At 46.9% G+C, this 24,405-nt stretch overlaps 1 protein-coding gene across 1 annotated transcript in view; it reads right to left on the bottom strand.

Annotated features, from left to right (window-relative positions):
* Positions 1-10,710, bottom strand: part of NID1 (nidogen 1) — a 75,010-nt gene extending 64,300 nt beyond the window's left edge. The window contains exon 1 of the mRNA XM_040968091.1: positions 10,507-10,710. Coding sequence (XP_040824025.1) covers positions 10,507-10,710 — 204 coding nt within the window. The remainder of the gene's footprint in view (positions 1-10,506) is intronic.
* Positions 10,711-24,405: the final 13,695 nt, after the last annotated feature.

Genomic DNA, 24,405 nt, shown 5'->3' with positions numbered 1-24,405 from the left:
GCATTTTCTGTAACAGTCAAAAAGTAGAAACAGCCCAGATGATCATTAACTTACCAACGAACAAAATGGGACTAGCCACAATGGAATATTATTCAGCCATAAAAGAATGAAGTCCTGATGTGTGCTACAAGGTGGATCACATGTCTAGTCCCAAAAGATCACATGTTATATAATGCCAGACATATGAAATGTGCAGAATGGGCACAGCTAGACACAAATAAGCTAGTGAGCCTGAGGTGAGGAGGGAGGCGTGGGAAGTTGAGAGGGAATGGATCTGGGATTTGTATTGGATGTAATAAAAATTTTCTGGAATTAGTAGTGATGATAATTTCACAGCTCTGAACAGATTAATAATCACCAAGTTATGATCTTTAAAAGAGTGAATTTTATGATGTAGAAATTACTGCTCAATAAAGCTTTTACTTAAGAATCAGGGAATTAAAACAGGTAAATAAGAAAGAGAAATACATGTCTGCATACTTGAGAATCTCTCTGCAAGATTTCAAGAATCATAAGCAAGACCTACTTTTATAACCAGGTGTAAGATAACAAAACAATTTTAATTACATATTGAGTTCATAGAAATGAATGGTTCTTATTGTCATTAAATGTAAAAGCAGGGAGGCTACTCTGCTTTTAAAGATCAGATTCCAACCAGGGGATGCTCTGCAGGCAGCTTATGCACAGCATCTCAGGGATACCTCTTGCTTGCCCAAGTCCTAGAGTGCACTTGGCCTTGTCCCTTATCACGGTGGGATGACCTGGTCAGGCTAGGACTAATCTCATCACCCGTGGACCTCAATGACCACCATGACTAAACAGAGAAGGAATGTACCAACTTAGTGACAAGCTTCAGCACCTGGCCATCTTCCAACTTATCACAGCTACACCCTCCTGAAAAACTTGACAGCAGCCTCATTCCACAGGACAGCAGCTTTGTAGATGTGAGACTTCTGCCTCCTCATCTTCTCAAAGACTTAACTTTTTCCTTTACCCTCAAACCTTGGCCTTGTTTTTTTTTTCTTTTTTAAGATTTATTTATTTCAAAGGCAGAATTACAGAGAGAATTTTTCTATCTGCTAATTCACTCCGCACATGGCTGTAATAGCACTGATGCTGAGTGTATATATATAAAAAAGTTTTAGTTATTTACTTTCACCCATGTGAAAGATGTGCAAAAGTGAGAGTGACAGAGGCATCTCCCATCTACTGGCTCACTCTCCAAATGCCAGGTCAAAGCCAGGAGCTCCATCCAGGCCTCCGGTGTAGTGGCAGGGTGCTTAAGCCATCATTTGCTGCCTCCCAGGACATGCATTAGCAGAAGCTGAGGGGGGGGAAGTGGAACTCAAACTTAGGCACCCCAGTATGGGATGTGGGTCTCACAAAGCAGTTACTCAAGCTGCTGTGCCACAATGCCCTTCCATGAAAGGATTCTGACAAGCCTCTCAGCTCAGTGTCAGTTCCCTTCCCTGTAACAAGGCTCATCATATCTCCCACCTGAACTACTTCCCAGGGCTGCTGCATGACTCAGGTGAGATATTAAGAATCTCTTAATGGCTACCCACTGTTTCACAGAATCAAGTTAAAAACCCTGGCAGTCTTCCTTTGCTCAACGAAAGCACCCAGCATGTCCACAGGCACTTCCCTGAGTGTGACCAACTCTTATGGGCTCAGACTCCTCAGAGGAAGAGAGGCAACAAACACATAAACAAAGGAGCAAAGCAGCAGCAGGGTTTTGTCAACTCTGCGATGCAAAGGAGTCACTGTGCAACTCAAGAGGCTGGCAGAGCACAGAGGCCTGATGAAGTCACAGCCCTGGGAAGATGGGGTGTGCAACCCTGGCAGAGGCAAGAGAAGCACCAAGACCTGGAAGGACATGCTGGCTGGGACTTAGGGAGCTGAAGCCAGGTAGTTGTGCAGCAAGACATGAGGGTGGAGGGACTGGGTCACATTAGGATTTGCAGAGGAGTTGGGAATCCATTAAGCACCAAGGAAAACCCTTGGAAGGTTGCAGGCTGGCAGATGAGATCTGAGTTACAAGTTATTTCCAGCACTGTGTAGCTCACCAAGTTCATCTGGCTTATGTTCCCCTTGGCTTACCTACCCTAGCATAGGCCAAGTTCCTGCTATTTACACTCCACAGGGTCTCACACACAGCTATGCCTCCTCCTCTTCCCACACAGCTAATCTGGAGTCATCACATTGCTCCAGCTCTGTTGAAGAAGGTTCTCCAGACCCTTTCCACCACAATATATGCTCTCTCTGGGTCTCTTCTTCAGGGCACACCGCAAGGGCAGCTGGTATAATCATTGGCTTACTGTCCATGTTCCTCACTAGACCACATACCCGGTAAGGGCAGAAACCACACTGATCTGATTTTCAAGCTCTAATCTCCAAAGCCTAACACTGTACCTGGCATACCAGGTAACACATTAAATACCTATGGAGTGAATAAATGATGGATTTCCACACTGGACTGCATTTTACAAAAAGTGATACTTGGGGGCCCGGCGCGGTGGCGCAAGTGGTTAAAGGTCCTCGCCTTGCACTCCCGGGATCCCATATGGGCGCCAGTTCTAATCCCGGCAGCCCCGCTTCCCTTCCAGCTCCCTGCTTGTGGCCTGGGAAGGCAGTCGAGGACGGCCCAAAGCTTTGGGAACCTGCACCCGCGTGGGAGACCCGGAAGAGGCTCCTGGCTTCGGATCGGCATAGTATCGGCCATTGCGGTCACTTGAGGAGTGAATCATCGGACGGAAGAACTTCCTCTCTGTCTCTCCTCTCTGTATATCCACCTTTCCAATGAAAAAATAATAAAAATAAATCTTTAAAAAAAAAAGTGATACTTGGAACTGGTGCGATAGCAAGCACCTTGCAAACACCAGGAACTCATACGGGTTCATGTCCCAGCTGCTCCACTTCCCATCTAGCTCCCTGATTACAGCCTGGGAAAGCAGTAGAAGATGGCCAAAACCTGGGAACCCTGCACCTGTGTGGAAGACCTAGAAGAAGCTCCTGGCTTCTGGCTTCAGATCAGCTCAGCTTCCAGACCATTGTAGCCACTGGGGAGTGAACCATCAGGTGCAAGAGCTTTCTGTTTCTCCTTTTCTCTGTAACTCTGATCTGCCTTTCCAATAAAAATAAATCTTAAAAAGAAAAAAAAAAGCACCTGACATTTAGTGCCCTGGAAAAGTCAATGAGATTTACCCATCATCTAGTCACTCTAGTATATGATGGACCTTAAGAGATAATGCTGTAGATTATCTTCATTTTGTAAATAAAGGGCCAAAGTAACAGTAGACTGAAAATGAAATCATTTTACCTGGATTATCACTTGGGCATCATGATTAGTGGATTCCATTGTAGCCTCCATGGGGAATCAATAATATCACACATTCTGTGATTCCACCAGGGTCACGGCAAGACCACAGGGCAATTTGGGCAAACTGGAAGCTGCTGTCCCAGCCCCATGCTGAGGCTCAGGGTTTAGGGAGGGGAATGGGGGCTAGGTGTCACCACCCTTTGTCTCCAGGATCAGAGCTTTTGTGCTGGGAACAGGCTGCATAGCCACAGAGGATGGCTGTGAGCTCCACCAGCAAATTCGCAAATTTCCCTTGTGCCATTTCTTTTTTGTTCTTCTTATTAGAAGAGGGGACTGGCCTTGTGGTACAGCATGTTAAATCACTGCCTGTGAATCCAGCATTCCATCTGAGAACCAGTTCAAGCCCTGACTGCTCTGTCGCCCATTCGGTTTCCTGTTTTTGCACTGTGTAGTGCATCCACGTGCTTCGAGGTACTAGTACCTGGAAGACATCCCAAGTACTAGCAGCCCTGTTACCTACGTAGGAGACCTAAATGGAGTTCCCGGCTCCTGGCTTTGGCCTATCCTAACTTGGACTTTTGAGGCCATTTGAGGAATGAGCCAGTGGATGGAAAATCTCCGCTAACTCTGCCTTTTAACTAATAACATTTTAAGAGGATTACTGGAGTTGCTAAACATGACTATTTATTTGAAAGGCAGAGACAGATTGAAAGAGGCAGATCTTCCATTCACTGGTTCATTCTTCCAAAGCCCTCAATAGTTAGGATGGGGGCCTGGCACAATGGCCTAGCAGCTTAAGTCCTCGCCTTGAACGCCCTGGGATCCCATATGGGTGCCGGTTCTCATCCCAGCAGCTCCACTTCCCATCCAGCTCCCTGCTTGTGGCCTGGGAAAGCAGTCGAGGACAGCCCAAAGCCTTGGGACCCTGCACCCATGTGGGATACCCGGAAGAAGTTCCTGGATCCTGGCTTCGGATCCAGGCATAGCATTGGCCGTTGCACTCACTTGGGGAGTGAATCATTGGCCGGGAGATCTTCCTCTCTGACTCTCCTCCTCTCTGTATATCTGCCTTTCCAATAAATAAATAAATCTTTATAAAAAAAAAATAGTTAAGGATGGCTCAGGCTGGAGTCAGGAGCTAGGAATTCAATCCAAGTCCTCCAATGATTGTCAGGAACCCAAGTGCATGAGCCATCACCTGTTGCCTCCCAGGGAACACATTAACAGGAAGCTGGAGTGCAGTGTGGAACTAGGTCTTAAATATAAGCAATCTGGTACAGGATACAGGCATCCCAAATAGTGATTTAAGCTCTGTGCCAGATTTCCACCCCAACTGTAGCAGTTCTATGAATGAACATTTATAGGATGCTGGGAACCAGAGAGAGGAAGAAAGAGGAAGGAAAAGAGACCAGCGGCAGGGAGATGAGTCAAGATAAGGGTATTCAATCTTTTTGCTAGCAAGGATATCCTTTTATTATTTTCCCATGGCATGGAAGAACACACAGAACTTGTTAAATAACCATTATTCTATTTTTATGAATCAAAGACAAATAATTTTCTATGCAACAGAAGCATGTCCCAGAAATTTTTCAGTTGATCTACTCACCCAGAGATTTCCAGTCGTCAGTGTGAGCCAACCCACATTAATACACTGAGATGATAAAATTCCAAAGGGAGACCACACTGTTTAATATTCTGGGCTACCTCATCACAATTTTGAAGAACCACAATGAGGGAGTTCAAAGTACACTGGTCAAGGCAACAGACTTCTCACATGAAATGTCCAGTGGCTTATAGAGTTGGCCAATCAGTCCTGCTATGGAGGCCATGCTACAGCTGGTTTTACTGGTGGAACTACACTGATTTACCACTCAAAAAACAAAAAAGAGGATATTCTATGGGGGACTCAGACCTTATCATATAGGGAGTCCACTGCAGCCCATAAGAGGGAAATCTGGTAACCCAGGGGATACTTTCACTGTGCCCTTGTCTACCTGTGCACATCTGTCAAACTGAGTCTGCAGTTTGTGATATTTGGATGGTACCTGACCAGCAGCTCTCCAAGGTTTTGGTCTCAGGACCTTCTCTATACTTTTCAAGATTGGTTTTATGGATCTGAAAGGCACAGTTAGAGAAAGAGAGAGAGAGAGAAAGAAAGAGAGAGAGACTGAATCTTCCATCTGCTAGTTCACTCCCCAAATAGCCACAAAGGCAGGTCAAAGCCAGGAATTCCATTTGAGTCTCCTGTGTGAGTTTAGGGGACCAGGGACTTGGATTATCTTCTGTTACTTTCCCAGGCTCTAATGCAGGGAGGGAACTGGATCGAAATAAAACCCCCAGAACTTGAACTGGCACCCAAATGGGATGTTGGCGTTGCAAACAGTGGCTTAACCCATTGCACCACAACACTGGGTCACTCTCTACGCTTTAAAAATTATTAAAGATCCCCAAATGTTTGTGATTGTAATATTGACTTATTACTTGATGAAGGGAGGGAGCAGGAGGGAGGAGGAGAATGTGAGCAAGTACATGAATGTGCCAGGAACTCAATCCAGGTCTCCTATAATAGTGGTAAGGACCTGACTACTGGAGTGATCACTGCAGCATTCCAAAGTGTGACAGCAGGAAGCTGAGCCCAGAGGAAAGTCAGGCTAGCCTGGAGCATATTGACATAGCATATGAATGTCCAAACTAGTATCTTTAGTTGCCATGCCTAGTGCTTACCCTGCTTGTCTTTATGAAGGCTATCTCAATTGACATTTGTCATATGAGAAGTTAAAGCTGAGAGATACTGTAATATTCCTATTATTTAAATAACTCACTACATGTTAACATAAATAACTTTTAAAAATGAAAACAAACATATTCTCCAAGCTAAGACTATTCAGGGTGAGAACAGAATTGCCACTGTTTTACATTTTAGCAAATCAGTTTGCTGTCTAGCTTAATAGAACACAGCTAGACTCTCTTACCTGCTTCTGCATTCAACCTGTTTTTATTAGCATCACACACATCATGTAAACTCAAATGAGTCTCACAGAGTGTGAGAGAGCATGGGAGTCTAAAAAGCAAGCATCATGGTAGTGATGAAAAAGTTTTGACTTTGTAGATTCCTGAGTTCTAGGACACCCAGGGTTCTTTGGAGCACACTTTGAAAACTGCCTCATTTTGAGCATCAATAGAGCACGCATCTTCCAGGACCCCAAATCCGGATGTTCATTTACCTATCCTGTTTCCTCTTGTAAACCTATGCCTCCAGGCTTCCGCTTTCCTCCCAAGACTGACTGTTCTGTTTACTGGAGGATTTATTGGCTACACATCATCCCCTACTTCTGGTCTTTTTGGGTCCCAATGTCAAGGTCAAATCTGAGCTCATGACTTGAATCAGTCTTTCAGCAATCCCACTGCTGCCCACCTTCTCCTTGATGTCCCACAAGCGACCAAGATTCTGTCGATATATCTGATCACCTCTCAGATCTTTTCTCTCTTGCCCTCTTTCAGTAGGCCCCAATAGCTTTCTATCTGGAAAATCCAGTAACTTATGAAACTGTTTCCCTGCTTTCAACGGCTCCCTTATCCTTATAATTTTTGCAAACAACTGCTAGACTCACCTTATCAGAGATGAGAAGGTTTTGTGAGCACACACAGGTAGCTTAGTCCACCATTAGCCTTTCCTGACCTTCCATGTGGTGCATGGCATCACTTGGACCCGATCCTTTCCTCTACCTTACCACTGACTCTGGGCTTAGCCAAACAACTTGCTTTAGCATGTGAGATAGTAGCAGACATGAATCAAGTAGAGGTTTGTGAAAGCTCAGAGGTATGCTGCTGGCTTTCCCATATTCCTGAGAAGGACCCTTCTAAGCTGACCCTAGAAGGCAATAAAATTTGTAGCAGTGATGGAAATGTCCTATAGCAGCAAGCACTACTTCTTTAGTCTAACCATGAGCCACAGGAGATTACTGAGCACTTGACACATGGCTAGTGTGACTGAAAAGTTGAAAATTCCATATCTTTAATTGTACTTATTTAAATTAAGGTACCTGCGTTTGGTTGGTGGCTACTGAATTAGAAGGAAGAGCTGTAGAGGTTGAGTGCCAGGAGCCAAATCATCATAACTGCCTCTACCATAGCCACCTTGGAGCAGCCCACTACCAGCTATTCCCACTATATGGTTTCCAGATTGTTAAATTACACAATCTAACTGATACATTCTATCTTCTGGCCTTACCTGAATAGCCCTTGTCGTGGTCAGTTCAGACTACCAACTTTCTCAGCATAGGCCAGGCTCATTCCCAGAGGAAATTATTGCCGATGCACTTTGTACCTTTTCCTCTCTGCCTACTGAAAAGGGGTCCCAAGTGAAGTCCTCCCTCACTGTTATGATTGCCAACAACCCTTCATGTCCATTACCACATGTTAGCCTCAATACTGGAAAGAGCCAAGAGTCAAGACACAGATCAGGATTGAAATCCAAGCTTTGGAATTTAGCTGGTGGGACAGCTTTGGGCATCCCATAATGGAATGGAGATGGTCATGATGCCTTCATCTGAAAAAGGACCTGACACATATAAGCCTACCCAACCAGTAACTGCTTTCTTCCTTTGGTGGGTATCCCATTCGCTGGGCCAACAACTGGACTGCACAGAACATCCAATGTTTGACCACACTCCCTACCAATGCACCTTCCCATGCAGGGTTATATGAAGGCTTCCATCAGTTCAAAGGAGCATCTACACAGCAACACGTAGGGGTGGACACAGTACTGTCAACAGAAGCCCCTTCAGCTCCTGGGATTGTAGCCCTCAGTTTTTAGTCAAACCCCATGACTGCCTCACTTCAGTGAACTCCTCCATACTGGGGGATTCTCTGATTCATTAATCCACACAAGAGAACTGAGACAGCTGCAGGGCTCCTGGGAGCTGGCTGGGTGCCTTGTTGGGACCATACTGTACCAGAGTTTTCTCCCTTTGCTCAATCTTTCCTCTTGTCCTCCTTCCACGGATGCACATCTGGCAAGCTCACCCTAATGAAATAATCTCCTTCTAGCCTCCATCTCAGGATCAGTCTCCTGGAAAACTCAACTGGCAGCACAGATACAAAATCTGAGAGGTACTCTGGGATTCCCAAACGCAAATGAAATTTGAATAGACTGGAAGAGTACTTTGAAAGAATCTTCTTTTTTTTAGGGACAGATTGTCTAGGTCTTGAAAATGTAGCATGGTTAGTTGAAGCTCCAAGTAAAGGCAACCAGAAGGTCTCAAAATTAATAAAGGGGTTCTTAATCTTTATTAATGATGGGGTCAGTGTGACCTTCATAAGGGTTCATGAGTAGAATTTCATGATTCTCTTAATTCAGATGGGAAAAAGAAATTTCAGGATTTTTAAGACTGTTTATTTTATTTGAAAGTCAGAGTTATATAGAGAGGGAATGACACCGATTTTCCATCCTCTGGTTCATTCCTCAAATGGCTGCAACAGTCAGGGCTGCGCCCAGCAGAAACCAGGAGCTTCCTTGGGATCTCTCAAATAGGTGGCAGGAACCCAAACACTTGGGCCATCTTCTTCTGCTTTTCCCCGGCCTTATCAAGGAGCCAGATCAGAAGTGAGCAGTTAGGATTCAAACCAGCAACCATATGGGATGTTGACAATGGCTTTACCTACTATATCCTAGTGCCAACTCTAGAAATTTCACTTTTTCATACTTACTATTTAGATTTTTCTTCAATTATGAATATGGTAACAAAGCCATACCAGAAGCTATCTTGATTTTGTCACCAGCACAATTTACAGGTATTTTGATATCACACTGCAATTGCTGCAAGTGTTTCCTAATTTCATAGGCCTTATGACCTTCAAAGGTCAATAGTTTCCTGATTCACAGTTATACCTTGCTATTTAATGAAGTTGAAAGGAAGCATACATACTACTCTATAAAATATGTGGTTTTAAACAATATATTTGAGAGACAGAACTGCCACCAGCTGGTTTATTTTCTAAATGACACCAATCATGGCCAGCAGCCAGGTACTCAATCAAGGTCTCCCATATGGGTGGCAGGGACCCAATCACTTGAATGATCCCAGCTGCCGCTCAGGATCTGCCTTAGCAGAGAGATGCAGTTAGGAACCACAACTGGGTATTGAATCCAGGCAACACACTGCAGCACATGGATGTCCTAACTCCGCTTACCGGATTTTTCAACATCTATAGCTTCTCTGGCAATCTTGTGGATTTTATTTGATGCATCAAATCGCATTAAGGTGAAACAGGGTCTGTAGGTTTTAAAAGCTCTTTGTTGGTCAGGCTAAGCTGGGGGCTCTACGTGAGGGTTGTTCAAGAGGCGGTGTGCCAGGCGGGCCGGGAGCACGGCCATTTCTGAGGCAGGGCAGCCTCCCCCACTTCTGGAATGCACACACACTTTATATGAAAGCCACATGGTGGGCGGCTGCGGAAGGCAGAGGCACGAACGGATTTCACCGGGGTGAAGGCGCCCAGGTCTAGGGAGGTTCCAGAGAGTTAAAGGTCTCCAGGCTCCCCCATCATCTGCGCATCTCCCCCCCACCCACCCCATGGTGACAGGAAATTGAATCCCCAGGGCGCCCTGCAGTCCCAGCCCTGAACTCTGGACTCTGGAACCAGCTGGACTGGAGAACAGAATCACTGCCAAGGCACATCCGGCATGTGTATACACACACACACGCATTTGCGGGGGCTGTCGGCTAAATTCTGCGAGCAGAGAGCCAACTTCGGCTGTCCTTCCTGGCTCTGTAACTTGGGACGTTCTCCCGCGGAGGTTTTGCGCCCGCACCTAGTCCCGACTTGGGCCGGGTCCTGGCCACCAAAAGGCACCGGCCACAGGCGAGGAGGGGACCCGACTTGTACAGTCCTCGGGGAGGAAACTCCGCCCTGGATTCTGGGGCTGTTAGCGACCCAGCGTTCCAGCAGGGCGCGCGAGGCCGGGCTGACTTGGCGAGTGACCCCTGGGTGACGGACACCCGACGCCGCGTAGCCTTCGGCGGGCCGGGGAGAGGCGGGAACCCAGTGGGCGTGAGGCCAGCGGTCAGGGATTGCGCCCTCGACACCCACGCCCGTGCAACTCCCCGGGTGTCCCCGACGTGCCCGCCTTCCTTCCGATGCCGACCTGCCACCCCTCCCTGTGCCTGACCGCCCTGGGTCGCACTCACATAGACCGATTCGATGTCGGATCTGTCGTAGAATCGGAGCGCCTCGGTGAGCTCCAGGGCAGGGGAGACGAGGTCATCCCCATCCTCCAGCTCCAGGTCTCCCTGGCCCGGCCCGAAAGGGAAGAGCTCTTGGCGGCTCAAGCAGCCTCCGAGTCCCGCCAGCAGCAGCTGCAGCAGCAGCGCCCGCATCCACGAAGCCCGCATGGTCCCAACTGCAATTCCCGCAAACCCGGCGCTGCAGAAGGCGGCCGGCCGCTGCAGAAGGCGGAGATGTAACCGGACGCCCCTCGGCAGCCCCTGCACGCCTCCGCCTCCAGCCGTCCCCACCCCGGGAAATAGGGGAGGGGAGCCGAGGGGAGATGGGGAGGGCCCCGCCCCAAGCACCCGTGCTGCGCCGAGCGGCCCAATGGCTGCGAGGGGGAGGGCGAGGGGCGACCCCGAATCCCAGCGTCCGGTCGCGGCGCCCTCGCTCCACGCAGCCGGGAGTGGTCGTTGGAATGCGTGATACCGGGCACCCACTCGGTTCCCACTGAGTGGAGCCACAGTGGGAGCAAAGGGTCGGACTCTGCACCGCCGTCCTCCGGTCAGGGCGCGCTCTGAAGTCAGAACCCTGAGCGCACCACAGGGCAGCCGGTGGGCCGGGGATTAGCCTCGCGAGCCTCAGTACCAAGTGGGGCGTTGCGAATTAGCAGAGAAGAGCCTGGGCCAGGAGCATGTTCCTTCGCACATCAATCCACCCGTCCATTCAACAGTTTGGGGGTGCCTGATCCAGCCTCTCGGATGGGCAGGTTCAGCACGAATCAAGGTCTCACGTTTTGAGACCAAATCATGAGTGTGTGACACGTTCAGTGCTGGCTTGGGTGGGATCCCAAGTGGTAAAACTCAGCAGGGTTGGAATAATGGGTCAGGGAAGACTGATGGTGAACTCAAAGCCGGCGTTCCAGCAGCAGCAGCAGCGGGAGGTGGAGCGCGGACGCTGGGTGGGTGCAAGGCAAACCCCTGCCTGCCCCGCCCCCGGCAAAGAATCTGGGGAGGATTGCGCAAAGCCAAGCCTTGAATGATAAATCCAGGAATTTAAACTCGCCCTAGCGCTCAGAAAAACTATAGAAAATCCTTGAGGAAAGGCAAGATAAGCGATTTAAGAGGTAAACCTAAATATCGGTTGACGATTAGTTTGGCAAAAGGTTGAAAGTTAAGGACAGGTGTAAGTCTTTAGAAAGGTAGCGGGGCACGGACAAGAAAGGAGGAGAGGCCAACGCAGAAGAAAGGAATCCGGAAAGTATTTCAAATGAAAGAAGGAGCAAGACCTGTGTTTGGAGGAGAATGAATGCCATTAAAATTGGACTCAAGTTTTTGTGCTTGGAGGACTGAAAAACTAAAGCTGCCTTTGATGGCTGGGACCAGGAACTGGGCCAGCTGGAGTGGGCCATGTGTTTGATGTCAATGGGACATCCCTGTTGCTGTCGGCAGCTGAAATTAAGGACCTGGAGCCTATCTTGTAGTAATTTCCCCAGTAAAGAGCCAAATTTTATATAGTGTTTTGTGGATGTGAGTCTTGCTCCAGCTGAACACAATGAAGAAAAAAATGAAATGCTTGAGCATGAGTTTTCTGATCTACTCATAGCACCTGTCCTCTTTTAAATTCCTTGGCCATTAGAGAGAATGTCACCTGTGTGCCATAACTCTAGGATGCAGACACCCTCCCTGTGGTACAGGGGAGTGCCACTTCACAGGGGTCCCACTTTCAACCCTTACATTAAGTGGCCTCTACCTCCCTCCACCCCCACATCCCCGTTGTTTAGGAGTGACTAATGCTGTCTGCAGTCTGTTGTCAACTCGCAGGGCTTTTCTTCCATCTTCTTCTGCAAAACTCACAGGCCCTTCCCCCTGCCTAGAAGCACTTCCTGGCCCTAGTGCATGCCAGCTGGAGCAGCCCCAAATGCTGTCCCGTGCCTGTCTGCACTTCTGTGCCCCAGCACCGTCCTAAGAACCCACATGGAAGCTTTTTTGGTGTTCGGCAGCACTCGGTGTAACTCCACAAGTCCTCTGTGCCTGGTGGATGTGACAGAACCAGGCTCACTGAGCCTTTCCCTGCCAGCCCATCACATGCTCCCTGTTCACAACCTCCACCTACCCTCTGTTCCCCATCAGAGTTACAGTTCTCTCCGAAGCTGTGTCATCTATGCCTACAATGTCCTCGCCCCTCTCACAAATTCTCTCCCTTTTTGGTACTCAGACAGCTGCTGACATTCCTATTGGTCCGCGGAATTTCCTGGTGCATGTTGGTTCAGCACAGCCCTGGGAGTCCAGCCCGGCTGAGCCTGGACTCCCTGTTTGTTAGCTCTCTACCTGTTTTGAAACTACAGTCATCTCATGTGTCCAGGTTTGCATGCTGACAATCAAGGTTTTGTTGGGAAGATTATATTCATGAGAAGATTCTAGCATAGAGCTAGACATCAAGTAAATAGTTAAGATTAAACCATCATTATCAGTAAGTATAGTTTTGATGATTCTTATTATGTCAGCATTTCCTGAGAATGTACCACAGAGTCAGATACTGTTAGGTCTTGCAAAGACCAAGACCACTAAGGCAGAAGCCCTTCTCTGAGAAGTTCAGTCTCTTAGGGGAGACAAACACAGTGCTAACATGATCTAGTGCTTTGCTAGATTGGGGGAAAGCAGCCAGAGGTTCACTTGCTTCTGCTTGGTGCTTGATGCTTGTGGTAGCACTGAACTTATTACTGGCAAGAGGGCAAGCTAGTAGCCTCCCCAATATAGACAGAGAGGAAATGAAGGTTGCAGAATTTAGGGAACAAAGGCAGAAGCAGGGCCAGAAGAATCTTAGTTTCTCTGACACCAAAGCTCTTCTGCCACATAATTTTGCCTTTCTATGGGAGAAACTCTTTCCCCCTCCATCTCCACCCATGAGATATATTTGCTCCATTGTTTATACAGAATGTCCATGCTCTATTTATGTCTGCTTATGTTCTCATTTTCCATCAGTACCGTCTGGCCTGCATAAGCCTAGTATGTACTGTGGATTCTCTACTGTTACTATTTATAACCCTGTACTCAATTCACACTGCACAAAACTGATGGGGCATGATATTGAGGCTGTTGTCTACTCCCAGGACTGTGTGTTGTGTCCCTGTCACTCCACTGAATTCACAGTTCAAAACAAGTTTAGTGTGTATCACAGAATACTCCACACTGTGCTTTAGATTGATTTCTAAGCATGCATAATAATTTGATCTTTTTCTCTAGTTGTTTCATGTGGGGTTTTTCCCCAGAAACAAGCTCTTGGGAAAAGGACCATGTCTTCTATTTGTTTTTCTGAATTTTCAGTTAAGTCCAATGTTGCATGCTCTTTAATAAAGGTTGCCCATCTAAGAACTCAGCGATACTTGTAAAATCATTTGATTTCTGCAGTACCAACTGTACCTATATTTTCATAATGTGTGGTTGTGTGTTTTAAATAAAACTGCTCTTTTGAGAGTTGTACTTCCTTTGACTTATGACGTCCTGATGAGGTAAGAGAACAACGTTTAGGTTACAAGCTATGTCTGATATCATCTCATTATTAAGACAAAAATCTAGGCAAGTGAGTAGGAAAATAGCTCAGCTGGTCTTTCACTGCGTTGTAAGCTAGTTTGGGCCACTGAGCACACATGGTTCCGGGGGCTTCTGGTATTTTCCAGATACCATGTAGAATTAAAGGTGTCACTGTTTTAATTCAAGGAGAACCCACTGAACTCATGACTCCAACCTAAGCTCAGCTCTGATCTCAGATAAGGAGAAACAAATTAACCACACCCTGACAAAGGATGATATTCAAGCAGGATTTGATGTTCAAGTATTGCATTTTCCAAGGAGGTTTGAAAGAAAGGTACTTTGGGCAAGCAGTTATGTTTGCATGTTTGATTTGGAAGATGCCCAGGTTTCAGGATAAAGTTTAATCTTTGTTTCTACACGCTGTTTTCCTCTGGACATTTTGCTAATTCATTATCAGCAGACCTCTGCTGTAAACTTTCCTGGGTCCCACTTGCCTTTTTTACTGTTTTAATTTTTAATCTTGATTCATGTAATTTTGAGACATACATAAAAGTTTCAAGAATAACAGAAAAAATTTCCATATATCCTTCATCCAGTTTTCCCCAAATGTTTGCAATGCTACAATATTTGCATAATTTCTCTCTTTCTCCACCCATGCACACACACAGATTTATCTGGGCCATGCAAGCATGATATTCCTTTCACTCTGCATATTTTGGTGTATGCATCCTAAAAACTGAAGCACACTCTTTCACAGTCAATACGGTCAAGAAATTAATACTGATGTAATACTATGACCTAATTTACAGATCTTATCCCTAATTTACCAAAAGCCAATCAATTGCAAAATAAAGTTGCATTCGATTTTGATGTGTCCCTTCTTTAACTTACAAGAGTTCCTCAATCATCCTTCATCTTCCAAGGCAACAACATCTTTTTTTTTTAAAAGATTTATTTTTATTATTTTTTTTCATTGGAAAGGCGGATATACAGAGAGGAGAGACAGAGAGGAAGATCTTCCGTCCGATGATTCACTCCCCAAGTGAGCGCAACGGCCAATACTATGCCGATCCGAAGCCAGGAGCCTCTTCTGGGTCTCCCACGCGGGTGCAGGTTCCCAAAGCTTTGGGCCGTCCTCCACTGCTTTCCCGGGCCACAGGCAGGGAGCTGGAAGGGAAGCGGGGCTGCCGGGATTAGAACCGGCGCCCATATGGGATCCCGGGAGTGCAAGGCGAGGACCTTTAACCACTTGCGCCACCGCGCCGGGCCCAACAACATATTTCAAGAGGACTGACCACTTATTTTGTAGGCTGACCCTCCACTTGGGTTTGTCTGATGTTTCCTTTACAATTAGGTCAGAGTTTTCTGTACATTTTGGCAGGCGTCCCACGGAAGTGATGTTGTGTCCTTCCGGGGGTAACATACTAGGAAGTACATGATGTTAGAACATTTTAATGTTGGTGTTAACTTTAATTATTTAGGACATCCACATCTCCTAGCCTTCTCCGCTTTAAAGTTTCTGGATTTTCTTCTATAATTAATAACTAAATAATTGGACAAAGATAATTTCACACTATTTATATCTTTCTCTTCACTAAGTGTTGATCCTCTAGTTTTAACCTCTTTAATGACCTTGCCAAAATTCAATCGTTATTGCCAAACATTTTTTTTTCTTCCCTGGTCATTAAAGATTTATTACTGTAGTAAAATTCATATTATAATATTTACCATTTCTTAGTCCACATGCAGTGGCATTAAGTACATACATATGTTGGGTACCCATCACCACCATCCATCTCTGGAATTCCTTTCATCTAACAAAACATGAACTCTGTCCCAATTCAGCAACAGCTCCTCCTTCCTCCCTCTCTCAGTCCCTGGCTGCTGTAGTGCCTGGCTTATTTGACTTGGCGCAATGTTCCTAAGTTTCACTCACATTGAAACACATATCAGAATTTCCTTCCTTTTCAAGACTGAAAAAAATTCCATTGTATGTATGAGCCTCATTTTGGAGGTCTAACATACAACCCATATTCAAATTTTACCAACTGTTCCAAAAATCCTCTTTGTAGTAACAGTGGTTTGTCATCCTTGATCTAATCTAAAATCACGCCTTGCATTTTTTGATTGTTCTGTCTCATCAATTTTCTTTAATCTGGGATAGTTCCCCAGGCTTTCTCTTTCATGTTATTGACACAGGTTAAGAGAATGAAAAATTATTTTGTATAGTATCTTTCAACTTAGGTATGATTCACTGTTTTCTTGTGATTAGTTGAAGATTAATTGAGTTTCACAGGAATACCACAAAACTGACATCTAATGTGCTTGCCAGAGACCCACCAATATTATCCCAATACTGGTGAAGATAATTTTGATCAACTGATTAAAACGGTACATTTCAGGACTGAGGAGGGGGTGACCTTGGGACCTGGGGGTTAAAACTTCTAGCAGCCTGCTGGCTGCGGTGGGTGCCAGGCTGGGGCCGTCTCCATGCTCGGAGCCCTGATTCCAGCCACCATGTACACTCGCTGAGCCGTCCCCAGGGGACCAGTGTGCCATTTGGCGCCAGGCTCTGCCTGCTGGCTGCCTGGCGGCCAGCTCTGGAGCTTTGGTTCGTAGAATTGCTGCTTAGGTAGCTCCATGTTGAGCCCACTGTGCTTCTGGGATGTGAATCAATCCTAAAGACTCCCAATGACAAAGTAGCTTTCCCTTTGAAGGTAAGGGAGGGTAATAAAACCTGGGAGGTTGGAGAAGGACCAGATGATCTTTATGGATAAGACTGATATACCAAACTCCTTTAAATCCTGTGTAGAACTTGTAATCACTGAACAATGCTGACCACCGAACACCAGTCCATGCAAAAGCTAAGGCTCTGGGATTGTCCAGAAGGATCATATCCTATTACCTGACATGATGATGGATCAGGAGACAGGTCACATTAGGCAGGACTATGACATTAACTAGCACACACGAGAGAACCATATCCAGGGGTAGGTTCTGTAGGGGATATGTGGGCCAAAACCTGTGGAAATACTAACCCCAATGGTTAGCTCAAAAGTTGGGGTGGTGATGAACTAAGCTAGCTGTGACCAAGGATCCTGCCATCACTTTTGGGTAAAGGAACCCACAACAGTCTGGACTGGTCAAGGCTGCAGGACCCGAATGTGCATCCTGAATAGGGTGTGGGGTGGGTTGGGCTGCAACATTCACCAGCTCATACAAGGCCAGACAGAATGCTAGACTATGCTGGGCACTGGCCTAAAACACACTGCCAGGTATGAGAACTAGGTCAGGGAGTGGGTCAAGTGGAGGAACTTAGGAAACTCCCCTGGCGGGTCAAAGCTTCTGCTGGTGAACACATGGTTCAGGTCTGGGGATCGGAGAAGCTGGGCAAAGTAGCTCCAATGGGTGGCTAATGTGTGGGTTGGTAATGGAATGGGGTAGACTGGGCAGGACTGAGCAAATCTTAGCCCACAAGCAAAATAAGAAATCAGGATGGAGCACAGGTCATGCCAAGCTAGGCTCTTGCATCCATCGGTCTGCGTGAGCCAGGGACGCTAAGCCACAGTGTGTAAGGCAGGAGCCAGGACAGGTGAGGGGCTGAGACAAGTTGAGTCAGAGTAATAACTGGCATGTGCGCAATCTATGACTGGGAACAGGCCCAGTTGGGGAGCTAAGGGGACACCCTAGCTGGGTTGAGATTCCCACCGAGGAACGTGGGGGCTGGAATGGGGGCTGTGTTCTGATCAGGATAAGGTTGTAGTCTCCCTTGGCACAAGTGTGGACTAGGACTGGATGCACCAAACCGGACTAGATTCCAATACCGCTTGGTGCTCTGGAGGACCAGGATAGATGTGGGATGGATTAGGCTAGGTCTCAGCCCCTACTGAGCCATGTGTGAGCTGTATGTGGGTATGGACAAGCCATGGCTGGGCTGAAACATCCAACAGTAAGAACCAGATTGGGTTGAAGGCCAGTCAGGAAAGGCCACTGTTCCTACTAGGACAGGAGGTGAACTGAGTAGGGCTGGCTCATGGACCCCCTGGTATGTGCAAAATCTGGCAATGGGAGAAGTTCTGACGGAGGAACCTGGATAACTCCTCTGGCAGGACACAGTCCCTGCAGGTAAGCACAAGAAGCATGATAGGAAACAGCCCAGAACAGGCCATGGAAAGTTTCCCACTGGCATACATTTGGTATGGGCAGAACAGGCTGAATCAGTTCACGTCATCCACGGTGAATCTGAGCACCAGAACAGAGCGTGGGTCGAGTCAGGTTCGGTCGCGACAAAAACCAGTGCACAATACGGAATGTCAAGGTGAGGTAACCTGTACCAGATGTGGCCACAGCACCCAACAGCACACGTGAGAACCAGCAGGAAGAGGACGGAGCCGGCAGGAGAAATAACAGGGGCTCCCCTGCTGGATGGCTATTCCCACTGGAGAGAGAGCAAGCTGGGATGGGGGCAGACCAAACTAGGAAGGGCTACAACACCTGTTGGCCTCATGTGCATTAGATCAGGGAAAAGCCAGGCTGGGCTGATGGTTCCTCCTGGTGCAAGCATAAAATCAGTGGGTGAAGGTTGGTTGGGCTTTGCCGCATTATCAACTGGCAGATACTGGCACAGGGGGCTAATTCTGTCAAGTTAAACTGCAGAACCACCTGGAGAGTGCATAATCAAGGAGTGGGAGTGGCCTAGAAGGGAAATAGTGGGCTCCTTCCTCTTGGATTACCACCCCCAATGGAGAGCACAAAAACCAGGACAGTGGCAGGGGTGGCTAGACAGAAAGGCACCCAATAGCATGTATGTGGGCTGGATAGTCGGGCCCATTGGGTTGAACTAGGCTTCAATGTTCATTGACATGTATGAGAGCTGAATGGGATGTGGGACAGACTGGACTAGTCTGCTGCACATATTGGCAAACCAGGATAGAGAACGGACCTGGTGGGGGTTATTGTGGGTCGCTCTGACTAGGCTGCAGCTCCCACTGGTTTATGTGAGGGCTGAGTATGTGCTAGGCAGAACCAGGATGGACTGCAACACCTATTGGTTCCAGTGGAAGACAGGGCTGGAAACAGAACCAACCCAGCAATTGCAACCACCAGCTGATCAGGACAATGGACTGTACGGGGTCCTGTACTTCCAAGTACACACAAGAATCTGGTCTGGGTTCACCTCAGATAAAGTTTCTTTGGGATCTCCCCAATCAAATTGCCGGACTCAGAACCCTAACCCTGAAAAGACAGAGGACAAAACAAGTCAATCAACTACCTCAGCCATATGTTGGCAGTGAAAAACAGGGCAAACGGAGACTCTAAGATGGACTATGTCAACCAGTGGATTCTGCAGTGACCTCATCGTGCTTGGAATGACAAGATTGACAGCAATTCAGAACTGGTGAACTATCAAAACCACTTGAGCAAGACCCTCAGAGCATACTGCATGTCAGGGACCCTGGGATGGGTGGGAGGCTGGGTGTGGCTTCTCCCTTTATCTCCCCCCTTAACCCAGATATATATAAAAAAAAAAATGTGTGGAAATTATAGTCTTACCCACTTTCCTGTAGCCCTTGAACCTTTGTACTCTAATTAACTATGTAAAGATTGTCAAAAATATAATAAAAAATGGAAAAAAGATAAAATGATACATTTCAGATTTGCCTATTTGGACTTTTTTAGAAAGTAAATTTACTTAGTAATGTTTCTTTCAAGAATTATTACTGCCATTACTGACAACAAAGACATTCTCTTTCACTTTCTTAGAGTTTTAATACATTTGCTTATTGCTTATTATACTTCAAATCTGGTTTTTTTCCAATTTTTAAATTTAACATTGGCTTTCTTCTGTATTCATTCATTCCAAAACCATTTGCAAAACAGAATATTTTTAATAAATGTGTTATTTTCCAAAACAAACTTATAAGAAATTACCAGGGAATTTAAAAACTTACATTGATGGCTTCTCTATTTAGCAAGAAATTTCTTTTTTTTTTAAGATTTATTTATTTTTATTGCAAAGTTAGATATACAGAGAGGAGGAGATACAGACAGGGAGATCTTCCATCTGCTGATTCACTCCCCAAGTGACTGCAACGGCTGAAGTTGAGCCAATCCAAAGCCAGGAAGCAAGAGATTCTTCTGGGTCTCCCATGTGGGTACAGGGACCCAAGGCTTTGGGCCACATCTACTGCTTTCCCAGGCCACAAGCAGGGAGCTGGATGGAATGCAGGGCTGCTGGGATTACAACTGGAACCCATATGGGACCCAGAGAGTATAAGGTGAGGACTTTAGTTGCCAGACTACTGTACCAGACCCACAACAGGCTTCTTTATGATACTTTAATCAACTTATATAAAACTAAGCTAAATGATACTGATCACTTTCACTAATTAATATTTACTATATATACTATGCACCTGGCACTCTACTAGGCCTTGTAGACACATCTGAGAACAAAATATAATCCCTGATAACTTGGATTTTGGAATCTGAGGTAATAGGACATTGGGGAGAAGATGGATAACAACGAATGAACATGCAATGTATCTGTCATGTGACAAAGAAGAAAAGTGCTAGGAGTAAAAACGAATTACAGTGGAAGTTGATGAGTGACATGGATGGGCATGAGGGGTGCAATTTTATTTAAGAATGTCAGGGAAATCCTCTTCAAAGACACCTGTTTGGAGCAGAGAAGTGGGAAGTGAGGGAGTGAGCCAGGTCCCAGGCCTGGCCAGGGGGTAAGCCAGGCCGAGTCGTGCACAGGGCTGTGTTCAGGCCTGGGGACTGCGGGTGCAAAATTCCTAAGAAAAAATGTTCAAGCATTGTTTAAGGATGTTCAAGGATGGCTGGAGGGACAAGTTGGGGGAAGTGAGTTGTAATCTGGCGGGTCACTGTGTGTGCAAACCCTGAGCAGCTAGTAGACACTTCAATGGGCACAGTGAAGTGCAGAAGGAAATCCACTAAGTTACCAGAACACGTACTAGTGTTTTCATGACTGGGTTTGATGGGAAGCACTGAAGGCAGTACACCCCACACAGGAGACAACCAAAAGTCTCCTTCACATGTGAGACGCCACAGGGGCTGGTCAGTGGGCAGGGGAGAGGTACAACCTGCAGCGGTCTTCTTGCTGACTTTAAGTAGTCTGTTGTGCTCCCAGGCTTGTTTTGGAAATGCAAATGGATTCCTCTGGAGCAGTGTATCAGGGAGAGAGAGAGACCTTGTCTTGGAGAAGTGCTACATAGGCACAGAAAACTGCACCAGGCTGACGTGAGCTGGGAAGGAATGCACAAAATGCATACACACACAGCCCTGGGTAGAATTGGGGGTGGGTTGTTATAGCCATCCCCAGGAGTCTCAACTGCCCCTGTGATTTCACATGTTCCTCCTCCCACCCTTTCACCAGAGCACACCAGCAGTCATCCATCCAAAGGCCACCCTGGCTGTGTGGCCTCAAGCTCTCTCCTCCTCCTGCAGTGGTGTCTCCCTGTTTTGTACTGTTTGGCACCTGGAAGCTGACAGACCACTGGGTCGGGGCAATGTGCAAGCACTTCCGTACGAGAACTTCAGCTCTCTTCTCAGCTAAAGAACCAGAATTGTAGTACAATGTGTACTTCGTCATCAATGAACACATATTAAACTGTGCCACCACTGATGAAATCTTTTCCATTTATTATTTCAGAGAGAGATAAACAGGCACACTCTTTGCAGGGTCACTCTTCAAATGCATGCCACAACTCAGGCCGGGCCTAGTTCAAAGCCAGGAAGTGAGAACTCAATCCAGGTCCCCCATGTGGGTGGCAGGAACTCCCTCAAACCATCACTGCTGCCTCGCAGGGTCTGCATTAGCAGGAAGCTAGAGACAGGAGCCAGAGCTGGGTATTAAACCCAGAGATTTCACATATGAACATTCTCATTTTAATACCCAGGTCAAACGCCCAGTCCTGCGCTGCCATTTTTCTCAGATTCCTTTGTTGTTGTTCTGAAGGTCACTGAGCAAGTTCTTCGAGTGTTGAGCTCCTGTTTTCCCCATGAGCCCGGAGGTTTCATTTCTGTGGTGACTTTTCAGGAATGTCGTGTCATGATCCAGCAGAACACAGCACAGTGGGGTAGGGAGGCTCAGCAGGGCTCAGGTCTGCGTGTGGCTCACTGATGTCATCTGAGCTAGGAGAAAAGTATCTGCCCAAGCCACTCTTGACAGAAAAGGCACCGAAGGACTTCCCATAGAGCTACCTTGGGGTCGCTGAGGAAGCCCCAAAGACCTCTCCCAGGCCTCTCTCATGGGGCGGTGCTAGCCTGCTCCACATTCCATTACTGAGGCACTCTGGCCCATGCCTTCTTGCCTTCTGCGAAAACAGACTGTCTTCTGGCCGGAAGCACAGCTCCCCTTCAGATGCTGACCACAGAGCCTAGGGACGCATTACAGGGTGGGCAGCTGGAAGTGGCAGTGAGGAGGTCACTTAGAATGGGGAAATGAGGAATGGACTCTCCAAGCCCTGAAAGTCCACAAGGACCTGTGGAGGGCAGGGTAATGAAGTGAGGGTTTGGGCTCAGAGCTCTTAAGGAAGTGAGAGTTCCCAGAAGCAAGCACAGAAGAGAACTCCTTGGGGCATGATTGGTTGGCAAACATTCGGTGAACCTGACTTCCCAGATCTCCCTCCTACCTCTCAGGACGCCTCTTAGGCTAGGGACAGAGGTGTTCTGCTTGTTCAGGGAAAGTACAAATGTGCATGTCACTGAAAAGCCTGGAAGGACTGTGATAAGCTTCCTCCACTCCTGATCATGTTGCCTGAAGCCCCACGGACTGCTCATGTGAATTTACCACCTGCCTGCAGAACTCAGGCACTCTCCATGCTGCCCAGTGCTCAGAACTGTCCCTTTACATGATAGCCTAGAAGATGTCTGCCCTACCCCCAACCCCATGCCAATGAACAGTGGCAAGCATGGGAAAAGACTATGAGGAAAGGGAAATGCTGGTAGCTTTGGGGGCTGACTGGTATCCCTGCACAGCCCCCACTGAAGCCCTAATCCTTAATACCCTAGGATGAGTTGTTCGCACATGGGCCCAAAATGTAAGATGATTGACTGATGTGCTTATAAGAGTAGATTTGATCATAAATACATGACTGCATGCACGTACACACACACACACACACACACACACACACACACACACACACACACCCCAGCAAACAACCACCAGAACAGCAGGCAAGAGGGCAGTCATTTACAAGGCAAGAAGGGAAGTCTTAGGCCTGGCATGTTAGCCTAGTGGCTAAAGTTCTCACATTATACTCACCAGGATCCCATATGGGCACTGGTTCTAATCCCAGCAGCCCTACTTCCCATCGAGCTCCTGGCTTGTGGCCTGGGAAAGCAGTAGAGGATGGCCCAAAGCCTTGGGTCCCTGTACCCACATGGGAGATCCAGAAGAGGCTCCAGGCTCCTGGCTTCGGATTGGCTCAGCTCCAGCCACTGCAGCTGTTTGGGGAGTGAATCATCAGATGGAAGATCTTCCTCTCTGTCTCTCCTCTCTATATATCCGCCTTTCCAATAAAAATAAAATAAATCTTTAAAAAAAAAAAAAAAGAAGGGACATCTTAATTGAAAGCCATCATTCAAAGGCCTCGGTCTCAGACTCCCAGCTTCCAGAACCTAGGGAAATGAATTCCTGTTATTGAAGCCAGCAAAGTTAGAGTGCTTTATTCTGGCAACTCCCACCAAACAATGCAAGAAGGCTCCAGGTTCCTAGCGGTCTAAGGCTAGTCCCATTTTTTTTTCAGTCTGTGCCTTATGTTCATGACTACGTAAGGACACACACACACACAAATGGAGGAAAAGACTGGAAGGCAACACAGCCACATGTTAATAATTTATGTGCTAGGATAGTTGAGTTAGAAATGTATTTTATCTTCTCTGTTTAAAAAGTCTGAAACATAGTTGTGTGACTTTCCCCACTTTTAAAAATGACTTTTCATTTTGCCATAGTTTAAAATGCAGCAAAAAGTAAGTAGGCAGATCATTTTTAAGAAGGAATGCGAGGTGGGGGGGGAGAATGGAGGTCTAGAAACAGAGTCCTCAAGCTTGCATGGCCTTGAAGGCTTTGACGCTAAGCCACACAAACCCCAGCTGGAAGTCCTGCCAATTGTGTGACTCCTGTTTGACCCACTTACTCTACCCCATTCTCCAGCCATCTGATACTAATAACGACTTGGAACGCTGATCCAACCTTCTCTCAGTTTTGTTGAAGACGCCTTGGGTCTTTGAGGTCTAATTAAATCCATATCGCACTGGAGCCCTTCTGGGGCTGTCCAGGGACTGTGGTTCCCTACCTGTGTCTGGGCCTCTCTT

Source organism: Ochotona curzoniae, unplaced genomic scaffold (assembly GCF_017591425.1).
Source record: "Ochotona curzoniae isolate NIBS_2020 unplaced genomic scaffold, NIBS_Ocur_1.0 scaffold_4683, whole genome shotgun sequence".
Taxonomy (NCBI): domain Eukaryota; kingdom Metazoa; phylum Chordata; class Mammalia; order Lagomorpha; family Ochotonidae; genus Ochotona; species Ochotona curzoniae.
Note: the sequence above shows the minus strand (reverse complement) of the source record. Positions and strands in the feature narration are given on the sequence as shown.